At 42.0% G+C, this 13651-nt stretch overlaps 2 protein-coding genes across 2 annotated transcripts; one reads left to right on the top strand and one right to left on the bottom strand.

Moving 5' to 3' along the window:
- Window positions 1-2829: 2829 nt before the first annotated feature.
- Window positions 2830-3486, bottom strand: LOC124161435 (zinc finger MYM-type protein 1-like). The gene has a single exon (XM_046537753.1). The coding sequence runs from the start codon at window positions 3484-3486 to the stop codon at window positions 2830-2832; it is 657 nt and encodes a 218-aa protein (XP_046393709.1).
- A 5713-nt stretch (window positions 3487-9199) lies between these two features.
- On the top strand, window positions 9200-12774 carry LOC124161434 (putative nuclease HARBI1). The gene is made up of 3 exons (XM_046537752.1): window positions 9200-9659; window positions 10828-11187; window positions 12626-12774. Exons 1-3 carry the CDS (start codon window positions 9530-9532, stop codon window positions 12772-12774), a joined length of 639 nt encoding a protein of 212 aa, XP_046393708.1. The 5' UTR covers window positions 9200-9529.
- Window positions 12775-13651: the final 877 nt, after the last annotated feature.

The following is a 13651-nucleotide window of genomic DNA, read 5'->3' as shown; positions in this document are numbered from 1 at the left end:
ACAATGCCTTCCTCCGAAATCTATCGGAATCGGCGTTGCTGGAAATCCTTGAAACTTTTAATCAGCTCTGGGCCAATGGGGATTTTCCTCCGTCCTGGCGGGAGTCCGTCATTGTTCCCATCCCAAAACATGGAAAAGACCGAGCTGATCCGAATTCTTACCGGCCGATTTCTCTCACCAGCTGCCTGTGCAAGTTAATGGAGCGAATGGTAAATCGACGTCTCATTTGGTGGCTGGAGCGTCGAAAACTCCTCTCTAGGATACAATGCGGATTCAGACGGAACCGTTCCACAATGGACCACTTGGTGAGGATTGAAAATTTCATCCAAGAAGCCTTCCTTCTCCGCCAACACGTAGTCGGTGTATTTTTCGACTTAGAGAAGGCTTACGACCGGGTCTGGCGACGTAAGATTCTACGCGTATTACGCGAGTGGGGTTTTAGAGGCTGTTTGCCCATTTTTATACAAAGTTTTTTAACCAACCGTGTTTTTAAAGTAAGGACGGGACAGTTGTTGTCAAATTTTTACCCTCTTGACAACGGAGTTCCGCAAGGCTCCGTTCTGAGCGTGACGTTGTTCGCTATTGCGATCAACGACATAGCTCACTGCATCAAGGAGCCAGTGTTAGGGTCACTGTTTGTGGATGATCTCGCGATTTTCTGCAGATCATCTAGGGTCGTGAATGCATCGCGTATGGCGCAACTCACCATCAATAAACTTCACAAATGGACCCAAAATAACGGCTTCCTTTTCTCCTTGGAGAAAACGAAGTGCGTTCACTTTTCTCGCACTCGGGTCGTCCATGTAAATCCCACGTTACACCTAGGTGGTAGAAACCTCCCATTTGTGGAATCAGTCCGTTTTCTGGGGATGACCCTCGACCACAAACTCAACTGGAAGGAGCACATCAATTCTGTCAAGGTAAACTGTTTGAAGTCTTTGAACATTTTAAAGTTTTTAAGCCACGCATCTTGGGGAGCAGACCGCACCACCTTAATTTTACTTTACCGCACACTGGTGCGGTCGAAATTAGACTACGGCTCATTCGTGTATGCGTCCGCTCGCGAGACGTATTTGAAAGCACTTAATTCAGTGCACAACGCAGGTCTGCGACTATGCACTGGGGCGTTTAGGACCAGCCCGATTCCCAGTATATATACCGACGCAGGCGAGCCTCCTCTATGCTATCGAAGGACCTGGCTTCTTTGTAGCTACGTTTCCAAAATTTTAGCAATGACGAGTCACCCATGTTATAGTTTACTTTTTAAACCCCGTTTTATTAATGTTTTTAACCGAAGGACTAAAGCAACCAGACCAGTAAGCGTTCCTTTTAACGATTTTATTCGCGGATGCGAATTCACGCTACCTGAAGTGTATCCTGTTTCATTCTCGGAACACCCCCCTTGGATCACTCCCACTCCGGTGGTGAATATTCTTTCACGATCTCGACCGAAGTCTTCCACAACTCCCTCGGAGTACCAGCGTTTGTTTGCCATGTTCCGATGGAATCACCCCAACCTTACCCCCGTTTACACTGACGGTTCGAAAGATAACTCTGCTTGTGCATGTGCAGTGGTCTCCCCTATCCACGGGAACATCAGAGCAAAGCTTCACCCGATGTGCAGTGTGTACACGGCGGAGCTTTATGCCATAAGGACAGCTCTAGAAGCCCTAGGTGACCACGGCGGCTCCTTTGTCGGCGGCTCCAAGGAAGCTCTGAATAACGAAGTTCTTGTCTCAACGCTGGTTCCCCACGAGGACTTACGAGCATCTCTAAGAAATGCGGTATTTGGAAAATGGAGGGAGTCATGGAGGATTCTAAATAATAACAAGCTCCGTGGCATCAAAGACATGGTAGCAGCGTGGCCCTCCTCAGCTCGTAGTAATCGGAGAGAGGAAGTAGTACTTACACGATTGAGGATAGGGCACAGCCCCCTGACCCATGCGTATCTCTTTACTGAAGAGAAGGAACCTCCCCAATGTGGGGATTGTAAATGTCCATTAAGTATTAGACACATCATGCTAGATTGTGTTAAGTACCGCGAAGCGCGAAGACGAAATAATCTAGGGGGAGACCTTAAAACCCTTTTAGGAGACCACCCTACCAACTTAATCTTTACATTTCGGTTTCTCAGAGAAATAAACATTTTTAATAAAGTCTAATTATGCACACTTTCAACGAAGACATCAGATGCAGTAGATTACTTTATACATAACTTTTGTAATTAAATAGCACAGTAGTGGTGCAAAATGACCTTGCCGTCGACGCACCCTAAATCCAAATACTACTACTACTCTATCAGAGCCCCTACCCTATGACCTCCACACTCCACTTGAATCTCCGGACATTCTCTCCTTATAACTTGTCTTTCTCCCTCATACAATAAGTCGTCTAAAGGATTACCCTCCAGGATGCACGTAGCTATTTATTCTCGTGGTTCCCCTTTTTTTTCTTCTGAGCCGACGGAATCGCTCGCCTCGGACCTTACCCGTTTAACGGTATCGTCTCAATGCCTCTAACCCCCGCGCCTTCACCTTGGGTCATATCACCTACAACCTTGCTAATTGCTCCCTCCTTCTCGGCTTCCCTTCTCGTTCTCTGGGGATTACCTAATGCCGGCGGTGGGATCGTAAAAGTGGGCAAAACCGGAGTTCTCGCCTCAGACCCTCTCAACTCCCCTCACCCTTCCTTTCTACGGCTCCCCTATTCTATTCTATTAATTCTCTCCTAAGCATTCTATTTATTCTTGAATATTTTGGTGAACTACTAATACGGATCTTAAATTGTAGTTCCAACTTGTTGAAGAGCCAGAAGGAAGTCGTTTTCCAACTATTTCATCCAAAATGTCAGTTCTCTGTGAGGTCTGGCTAAAAAGGTACACACCACTTGAAGATTTGCAAAAAATACCCTCACTTCTTTGTTTTGACTTGTCGCTTGAACCATGACCAAGTTGAGCTGGTACGCGTAGCAATGTACAAAGTGTGCATTTGGATACTTCGCCTTGAGACGTGTCTGAACACCATTGAATTGGCCGCTCATTACATTGGTACCATCATAGCTTTGTGAGATAAGTTTGTTTTTGGCATCTCCTAGCACTTCCACAAGAACATGTTTTATGCAGGCGAATAATGTTTCAGCATCATGATGTTTAGGGTTTAGAAATGTCCAAAATCTCTCGATAGGCAACCCACTTTTGAGAACAGAGCGAAACACTACAACCATCTGAGCTTTAGCAGACACATCTGTAGTTTCATCAGCTATCACAGACACAAAATCTGCTGAGCGAATTTCTTCAAGAATATGTAGTTTGCAGACGTGCAGCATACAATCTAACAGGTCATTTTGAATTTCCTTGGACGTACCTTTAAAAACAGTGGCAACTTCCAGGTGTGATTTCAAAATAGTGTCTAATGTAGCTGAGAAATTCACTAATCCTTTGAAAATACCGGGGTTATTGGAGTCATCTCTTTCATTATGTCCACGCATAGGTAGTTCAAACTCTCCACAAAATCGAATACAATCAATTATTTTTGAAAGGACATACCGATTTTTCCTGACTTGGTCGTTATTTTTCTCAACATTAAGCCTAAAAGCTTCACTGAGTTGTTGCCTTATTTCAGTACGACCTAAGATGGATAAATCCAGGCAGGCATTCTTATGATTCAAAGTTGTTTCATATTTTTTTATTTTCTGGGTAAGATGACTCAAGTCTGAAACTCCAGTAGTTTTCCATGTTGTATCCTTTCCTTTATAAAATAGAAGACACGGGAAGCAAAATAATCTATTGGTTACTTCACATCCACAAATCAACGAATTTCTTTCATACAGATGGGACTTGAATAAACGAGTGTAGTTTTTGCCTCGAGAACTTTGCTGTAGACGAATGTCCAGAGGCGGCGTCGGTCTGCCTAGTGCTTTGATTGCACATTTTTGTTCAAGAGTTAGGGCACAAAAGTTACTACTAAGTAATGATGCAACACTGTTCATACTTGACACGTTTCGAAGCACTAAGCCCACACTATACAGTCGCTCACAATCAACTGAAATAATTTACAATCCACGATGACACATTCAGTAGGGTGAAACACTATTCGGATACTGACCAATACTGACTGACAGAGACGTAACTTAAAAATTGTAGTAAACAAATGAGTTGCAGCGATATCGTGCGCCAGCTGTTGACAGCGCTGTGCACACTTATCCGCGCGCATTAAAATCAGCTTCAAATATCGCCACTTGCGACGCTAACGAGCCACGGTATCCAGAGTCCGCTATTTATGAAGTGAGGGAGTGGTGCTGAGAATCCAATATAGAGGACTCTGACGAAGAGTAATATAGAGAAAGAGTAGCATCGAGAACAGCAATTCAGAGGACTCTGAATACCGTTGCTTGTCATTGCCTCGAGTGGCGATTTTTGAAGCTGATTTTAATGCGCGCGGAGCGAAAACAACTAGCGGCGGACATGAGAAACCTCTTGTTGTGCAGTTTACGGGAATTGGCAGACTTGTGAACCTCGGGAACGATCGGCTATTCTCGGGGACCCGCCATTCGGACACGTTCGGTTACTCTCGGGAGAAGTCGGGGTTCGCTGCACTGTCTTTGCAGCTCCGAGACCATGTTATTCCGCCGCAAGCCCCCCTCCCTCCGCGACCCCCGCGCCTATGTCAGGAGGTTCATCCTTCCTACTGAACTCAGCACAGCAGCCGACAATTGTAGAGCTCACGCGCGGTAACTTCAGCCCTGTTTCAACAATTTTGAAACGTATTTAATGAAAATTTCCAAGATAAATCTTACAATTTCGTTTCCGTTTAGGTAAATGTCAAAGCAGCAATTTAATTTGGGGGTTCACTGAACCAGTGAACCTATAGCACTAGCCGCCACTGTCGCCAAAGGTCTTCAACAACGCTCTTTCCTCCGTCGTAGAGTCAGCATCCCTTTGCTTGCTTTTGATGTATACTAATCTGACCTAAAGGAGAGCAGTTGTGTAGTATTCTAGCATGGGTGGAGTGAGATGATCGTCTAGAGAAGGTACCCAGCCGGCACAAACCATCAAATTTCTCTTTGGCAGCTGGATGCCATCCAGACGCAAGGAGTGCGTGTGCATCCTTTCATATAGATGCCATCCATATGCCCAACCGCTGCCGAGGGGATGCGGTAGAGAGATACCGCCGCGCGTAGAGAGATGCGGAGAGGATGCACGCATGTGCTGCCACCGGACGGCCAAAATCTGAACTTATTCTTAAGGGTACTGCCATCTAATGTTCAAAATCCGTACCACTTCCACAACCCACGGTACCGCTGGCCCGGGATTTTTAAATTCTTGCCATATTCTCATCTTAACACGCTTTTTTTTAAAGTTTTCATACCCGTAAAAAAAGGGGGACGTCGTCACCGTCGGCCACGATCTTCATGGGCTAAGAAATGTAATAAATGGCATCACTCATCCTTAGACCATTAGGACAGTTAAGCTAGTAAACTGCGTTGGATTGCTACGCTGACGCTAACATCCAGGATTTTATTATTATTATAACATCGAGAGGGGGTAGTGAGGGAGCATGACGTCATCATTGGGAATGCAGACGATATACCGTTTATGAGCTTAAGATATTTTAACACTCATCCGTTGCAAAGTCACTGAAAAAAGAATTAATTGGGCTCGCAAAATATTTTAGACGTGAAAAATATAGCTTAACATCGAACTAAGGCATCTTATAGCCTTGGGTGTAAGCAAAAAAATTAATAACCCAAGAAAAGGTGATTAAATTCATATTAAGAATGACATTTGTAAATGAAAACATTAATATTACATATAAAGTATATCAAATATACTTTGTGGGGGAAGGGGAACCAAAAAAAGGCAAACCTTATTACAACACTATTACTTACTTACAAATAGATGAACCTTACTGTGACATACCTAGAAAATAAATAAATAATTGGTAATGTTATTCGCCTATACAATTAACATACTTAGACAACTGATAATATCACAAAGGAAATTCATATATTTTTACAATCATATTTAAGGCACAACAGAGATGTACAAATACAATTTTATAACAACCTTTTCACACATAATTGATAAGGGAATACAAATTAACCCTCCTAGAACTGTAGATGGTTTACCGAACATAATCATTAGAGAGATAAAATATGAAAGCGGTCAATTACTCACGAAAATCAGTCCTTAGACACAGGTAATATACTCAATGCACGAAGTTTGAAGTCATGAAACCATCACAAGATATCAAGAGAGAATTTGGAATGCAAATCAAAAAAGCAGTAAAATTTTACAGGCTACTTGAGAGAGAATACAAATTAACCCTCCTAGAACTGTAGATGGTTTACCGAACATAAAATCAAAAGAAAAATAAGATTTCAAAGTTAACTATGCACTAAAATCCCACAAGTTTCACAAAGTGCCCCAATCACAATTCTTGAATTGTTCTTTCACGAAGAAGTCCTTTTTCGTTCACGAAGAAGAAATGAGAGGGCTGACTCGGCCGCGAAGGGAGCCATCGAGGACGACGTTGCTGCCTCTGTGCTGGTACCTTACGAGGAGTTGAAGGCGACCATGAAAAAGATAGCCTTAGAAAAGTGGAAAGAGACCTGGCGCTCTCTGACCGGGAATTTAACTACGCACAATCATGCCGGTTATCTCAGCGTGGCCCACGTCTGTCAGGAGGAATCGGATGGAGGAGGTCGCAATCGCACGGTTGAGAATTGGGCACTGCGCTCTCACCCACTCGTACCTCATAACTGAAGAGAGAATTCCACCCCTTTGTGATGTTTGCGACTCTCCCACTACTTTGAGACATCTCCTGACAGAGTGGGAGAAATACCGTTCTTTGCGCCATCGGCTGAATATCGGAGGAGAATTAGGGCACATCATAGGAGACGACCCTGATAGTGTCAGCCGAGTCAAAGTTTTTAATAGAGACCGGGCTAATTAACAGTGTGTAAATTCCAACCTTTTTATAATCTGACTACTCCTTTTATTTCAAAATTTTTTAATGAATGTTTACATGCCTTTTTAATGTAGCTTTCAAAATTTTGATTTTATAGATTGTCAGTGGTGCAAATAAGCTTAGTTGTCGAGGCACCCTAAAAACAAAATACTACCACTACTTGAATTTTCCTTTGAGTATAGTCGCGTGAATCACATTCATTATTAGTTTTTTTTAATCACCAAACGCGTTCCGTTGGATTCCGTTTTGGTCGGTAAAGGTTTCGAAAGATCTTGAACACAGAGCCTACCTTTTGCTGTAAATCGTGCCGTGGTAAGCGAGGTACGTCCAAGGACTTTAAATATTCAGGTAGATAGTTGGTGACTTCGTCTTCGTTTATTACACAGTTTGATTTGAAACAGAAAGAAATGAATTCATGCAGAGCTCCAACTATTTGATCCTGACTTACCTTGTTTGGGCCATCCACATCTTAGTTCTAGGCCGTCAAAATTGTTCGCTAAGCCAACAATTTTTGAATTTTGTGGTGATCAATCGTATTCTGGAACACTTTGTTGATGAGTTCACCTTCCGATGAAACTAATTTGCAAACATTCCGAGGAAGTGAAATCAAACTGCCCGAGTCCTCGACAGGAACACGGACATTACAGTTTGTTAACAATTGCTTGGGGATTTGTTTACAAACACGGTAGTGAAGTGTCAACTCTTGGTGGGGGCCTGAGTTTTAACTCGCATGCGAGTGAATGGTAACTAAGGGGTTACGTGAGCTTTTCTCGCACTATGAGTGAATTTGGTATGCTGGGGGGCTATGCCTGAGTTTTCACTCGTATGCGAGTGAGTGGTAACTAAGGGGTCACGTGGCCTTTTCTCGAACTACGAGTGAATTTGGTATGCTCGAGTCAGGGGAGTGAGCTCGCACGTACGAAATTTCACTCCCTCACTCAAACCCGGTGAAAACCTTTTTCGAAGTACGAGAAATCAACAAACATGGCGATGGCAATATTGCGACTGCAAGTATTAGAAGATCTAGAAGAGGAAGAGCAAGAGATACGACGAGTTCCTCGTGCAATGCGGGAACGGAAGTCGCCCTTTTATTTCGAAGATTATAAATTTATTAAATTATATCGACTAACGAAAGAGGTGACCACGGAGCAGATATAAGTTTAACTCCGTATTTGAGGGCCCCTTCGCGATCGTCAGCTCTAACTGTCGAAATAAAGGTTATTATCATATATTAATGCTAATTTTGTCATATTGACGTATTATACTTAATTATTTTCCAGTAATAATACTAGTTTTGACAACGAAAATAGGGAAATAAGTGAAGTGAATGTGAAATAAACACCGCCAGGAAGACTGAAATACAGGGTTTATTTTGTTTTATCTTGCCGTGTAATTTTAGAAGTTTTTCATTTGCTGGAAATTTTCTGGTATCCAAGATAATCACATAAGTTTCGTACCTCGGCCTGTTGACATTTTTCGAATTTAGTATTTAATTAGCTGTAAATTATCGTCTTTTTACGAGACGTGTTTGGTTTTTCACAAATGCTTCACTTTCATCGATCATCCTAAGTATTTTCAATAAGAATTTAGTGAAGCAGATTCGCAAAAATGTATTAAAAGTGGAAAAATTGCTCGCCATCAGAGTGGAAATGAAAAGTAGAACACATCGCTGAACACATTTGTAATTTGGTAGAATATGATAACCTTTGGTAATTAAATAGGTTTTGGCAGCACTTAGATTCTTCGCCGGTGGTCCATATCAGGGATATGTTGGGGGTTATGAATTTACGAATATGGACCAATCGTCGGTGAGTAGGTGCATTAGTGAAGTAGCCGCAGCAATCACCACCTATTTGATGCCACGATGGATTACCCTCGACCTGTCCCCAGAATCTGTGGCGGAGCTGAGGCAACAGTAAGTGTTTATCACATATGCTAATGGATGCTATTAACAATATGAACTACCTTTTGAAAATTTTAGTTGTATCTCAACATATCGAATTAACTACTTTTTCAACTAAACTGATATTTAATGCTCCTATGCTTTAACGAGATCAAGGTATTTCCAGTTTACTTTTTTGTTGAATCATAATTACCCTGTGGCATGAAACAATTAGAAAGTTCATTCCAATTTCTCACAGATCAAGTGTATATCTGAGAGTCAACTAGAATATTTCAGTAGGGTATTCCTAACCTAGTTCTCTTTTGTTTTCCTAATAAAGTCATTCATTACTTTTTCCAGATTCATAAGTGTGGGTTTTACTAATTGAATTTCATTTCCAGATTTTTTTTGCCAAGTATGGGTTTCCTGGGTGCATAGGGGCCATTGATTGCACCCATGTGGCGATTATTGCCCCCCCCCAGTGAACCATCCACAATATATGGAGAGGCATTACTTTAATCATAAACGGTTCCATTCTATTAATGTTCAACTGGTAAGGCTAGTCCCGGTATACTTAAATTCGTGGTAAGGTACCCTTTCTGCATGAATGTGATCTCTTGTTTAAAGTGCATTAACTACAATGGAGCTGTTTTCCTCCTTATAGGTTTGTGATTCATCAATGAGAATAATGAATGTCCATGCCAGATATCCAGGGGCGACCCATGACAGCTACATATACAATAACTCTAATTTAAGGCAGGGGTTGCTGGCAATGCAGAGGGAACTCAACACTAATGCATGGCTTATAGGTAGGTAAAGTGTCAGTTAGCTGCCCCTGAATAACCTAAAATAGCCATCAGAAGTTACATTTATGAAAACTCTGAAAGAATTTAGTTATAAATAAAACTAAATCTCTCTTTGAGAGTCGGTTATATTATCCTCATTTCCAAATAACTCTCACAATTAGCTGGATTTCACTATTTCTTTGAGAGCTGTACCCATTGATGGTTTCACTACAACGTTCATACCAGTGCCTTGTGAATTTTTGAGCCCATGGAAAGGTTTATTGCTTTACAGCTTACAACATATCATTCTTTTATCTTTAATCTTTGTGGTAGTTTCAAAAAATCTTCATCGAATCATCCATAAAAAAATGTCGTTTCACATCCATCTGCTGCATATCTCAATTCCACAGATATGGTTCCTAAAGTTTGAAGTCCTTCATGTGCACCTACTTAATATCTAGCAATTCCTCACCATCTATTACATTTTGTACGGCAAGTTACCAATCTTACTTGTCTATCCTATGCTATGTGTCTCCAAAATTGATTTTTTACAACATTCATCAGCAACAAATGCCAATAAAGCTTTTTGACTCTCATGAAACTACAACATATGATTGTTTTCCCACTCAAGACTTTTTGGAAATACCTTTTCTCTTCTTTTCCACCCCATATTTCACATTTTCCCATTTGATCACTTATTCCTTAGTATTACTAATATTTCCCTCTCTTCCTTTTCTGGTGATTTCCCTCTTCCTTTCCTTCATCAACATCTAGATTGTCAAGTGGCTGGTACATTGTGTCACCTTATTTTCCTTTTTATTTCTCACTAACAGTAACTTTCCTACCTGTCCCAGACAAGTTTTAGGATCACTCAACTTATATCCCCCCTCATTTTACCCAGTCATATTCTTTTTTCTTACTTCGTTACCCTATACCTTTTCTTTTGATACCTAGTTGTACACCACACATGAAATATTCTTAGATACCATATCAGGTTAAATTCCTGTTCACACTTCACCTGCAAAGGGTTCTGTTTATCAAGTTTGAAGAACGAAAATTTCAGTTAACCGAGTTCAACCAACAGCCTAATATGAATATCATTATATTCAGTCAATTCAGTACTGTAATGATTACAATAGTAGTTCATAGTTTTAGGCACTAATATTCAACATGAATGTAATTTTTTTTATAGGAGACAGTGGATACCCCCTGGAGACATGCCTTCTGACCCCAGTGCCTGGCAATGTAGAAATAAACTCGCCAGAAGACAGATATAGCCGCAGTCTATGTAGAGCTAGAAGCATTGTGGAGCAGTGCAATGGACTACTGAAGGCAAGGTGGCGATGTCTCCTGAAGCATCGAGTCCTTCACTACATGCCAGAAAAGGCCAGCAGCATAATAAACTCTTGCTGTGTCCTACATAATATGTGCCTGGCACGATATGTTCCTCCACCTCAAGAAGCTGAAGTATTACAAGGTGAAGAGGGAGACGACCACCAGAATATTTTGCAAAATAGGGCCCAAAATATGCGCCCAGCAGGGAGAATGCTGCGTGAGCGCATAATTAGGCAATTTTTTACTGTCAATTAACTACACTTGTCCTTTTACTACCAGGTAAATGGGAATAAAATAAAATAAATTAAATTTTTTGAAATTATTTATTTTTTAATTGAGATAATATATTGTAACGTTCACCCTGAAAACTCCACTGGGCTTGCCTTAACCGGCCGGTTCCACGGTGACTCACTCTCCCATTTCCCCCGTATTCCCTTCGCTGGGCGTGCGGAGTCATGGTTCAGGCAACCACCCCTCCCCTTCCCAAATAAACCTTCTCCTACCTACACACCCACCTCCCACCAAAACCCCCCTCCCCTCCTGGATAGGTCGGTGGGCTGGCCGGGAGAGCCCAGGCAACGATGCGTCAGCCAGGAGGCGAGTCTAGGTGAGAGAGGCGAGCGAATATGCGTGTGTGAGGACGGGGAGACGGAGGGCAGAGAGAGAGAGAGTAGACAGGAGACCGGTCGACAGTGGTCGACTCAGAGAGTGTCCAGCCTACGCATAGAGAAAGCGCCCGAAGGATATTAAGCCGTATCTCCCGACGCTCTTCGGGCAAGTACTCTGGGGCTGTGGACACCACTCAGGTGATTTCCTGGATATACGTAGCTGAGATTCGGCTGCCTTTTGGCAGATATGAGCCGAGATCCAGCATTCTCCTGTCTCAGAGATCCGGCTGCCTTTTGGCAGATATGAGCCGAGATCCAGCATTCTCCTGTCTCGAATCTTCAAATTTGGTACCAGAAGAAAAGACAATATTCTCATGGTATCTTGTATGTATGTCGCACTGTAATTTATTGGTATTTGTTTAAAAGGAAATCTTTATGTTTGTTAAATTCTGCAATAAATTAATTGCCATGTTAAGTGTGACAATTGTGTGAAGCCTCCCTTCAGTGCTGTCCATAGGAAGGCAACTCTGGTTGCCTGGCGCCCATAAAATTGAAATTCCTATGAGGTCAGCCCACGACTCAAGAGATCGGAGCCTGCCGGGAGCTGCCGGGTATTAGCTATGGTAGGCGGTCCCATCGGATCATAGGCCGAGGGAAGGCGTGACAAAATGGCGCCCAACGTGGGGCAGCAACGGCGACTTGCTTGACGGCAGTTTGAACTTTGATTCATTTTACTGGAGAGGCAAACTTAGTTTAAAGCATTTATTAGTTCCTTACAAGATCAAGGATTGTTTAAATGACTCATCACTACGTGTTTTATAATTTGTGTTGAACTGTTTAAGTGGAGATTGTGAAGTGCCTGCTCTTGATTTGTGCTTAGAGGCTTGAATAATGTTGTGATTTCAAGTTGTAGACACTTAAGATTTAATTTCAATTTTTCTGAGTTGATACAATCATTTATTGATTATTATGTAGTGTATGTCAATGTATAGGTTAAGAAATATCTTGTGAAATTGATTCTAAAATTTGTTTAAATTTTCTTTCAAGTAACAGGGTATAAAATTAAGCCAGAAAGGCAGAGGTATTCAGTGGATGGACCAGACTGGAGAGTGCTCGATCTTCGCCTTGAACGATTTGGACTTCCGGGGAAAGAAAGGAAATTTTTCCAGCCGGAGGAGAGCACTCGAGATTGGTGAGACCCTATGTTTTCTGTGATTGGCCAGAATGGAGGTTAACCGTTTAACTAAGGATGAGCTGATCTACGAAGTCGGAGTGCGCGGGGGCTCGGCTGGTACAGATGAAGGAATAGATGTTTTAAGAGGGGCTCTCAGAGAATTATTGCGTAGTGACCAACCAATGGGTGGCTTTAAGGAGGAAGAAAGCGTTGAAATAGAGTCAGAACTTTTAGTAATTGAATCGAAACTCACTTTAGTACAATTGGCCATCCAGGATATTAAGAAGGGTGGGAAGGAAACCTCGCCCAGGAGAATTAAAACTCTGTTGTATCACTTAAATAACAGGATTAGTTATATCTTTCCCAGGTGTCAAGGGGGAGACAGAAAAAAGGGTAAAGAGATTTATCGCAGTTTAAAACAATTGAGTACATTGTTTAGTAACTTAGGAGAAGGAGTAGAGTACCAAAGTCCAGATATATGTTCCATGTCCTCTTCTTCAGGACCAGAAGTAGAAAGACAAAGCTTGCAGGGTCATAGGAGACCTGAAGTTAATGTTGGAATAGATCAATATGAAAATTGTCAGGATGTTAATACATTTCATAGAGAGACTCGTGGGAATATGAGAACAGACCGGAATTATGAAGGTAGACCACAATTACATAAGTGGAACATTACATTTAGTGGTAGTCCCTCAGAAAGTGTAAATGCATTTATTGTCAGGATTGAGGAACTTGCAATAGCCCGTGGAGTGTCAGAAGCTGGATTGCTTCTTGGGGCAGTGGAATTATTTGAGGGGCAAGCTCTACTTTGGTTTCGGTCGGTAAGGAATGATATCTCTAGTTGGGAGGAACTCAAGGTTATGCTTCGCTCAGAGTTTCTTCCTTTGGACTTTGAGGAG

Source organism: Ischnura elegans, chromosome 6 (genome assembly GCF_921293095.1).
Source record: "Ischnura elegans chromosome 6, ioIscEleg1.1, whole genome shotgun sequence".
NCBI classification, from domain to species: Eukaryota; Metazoa; Arthropoda; class Insecta; order Odonata; family Coenagrionidae; genus Ischnura; species Ischnura elegans.
Note: the sequence above shows the minus strand (reverse complement) of the source record. Positions and strands in the feature narration are given on the sequence as shown.

What these genes read in the sequence shown, in the direction of transcription:
- LOC124161435 (XM_046537753.1), bottom strand. Translation starts at nt 3,486, where the DNA reads ATGCGTGGACATAATGAAAGAGATGACTCCAATAACCCCGGTATTTTC.
- LOC124161434 (XM_046537752.1), top strand. Translation starts at nt 9,530, where the DNA reads ATGAGAATAATGAATGTCCATGCCAGATATCCAGGGGCGACCCATGAC. An exon ending in CACTAATGCATGGCTTATAG is followed by an intron (nt 9,660 to 10,827) that starts GTAGGTAAAGTG and finishes TTTTTTTTATAG; the next exon opens with GAGACAGTGGATACCCCCTG. An exon ending in CCCAGCAGGGAGAATGCTGC is followed by an intron (nt 11,188 to 12,625) that starts GTGAGCGCATAA and finishes TTTTCTTTCAAG; the next exon opens with TAACAGGGTATAAAATTAAG.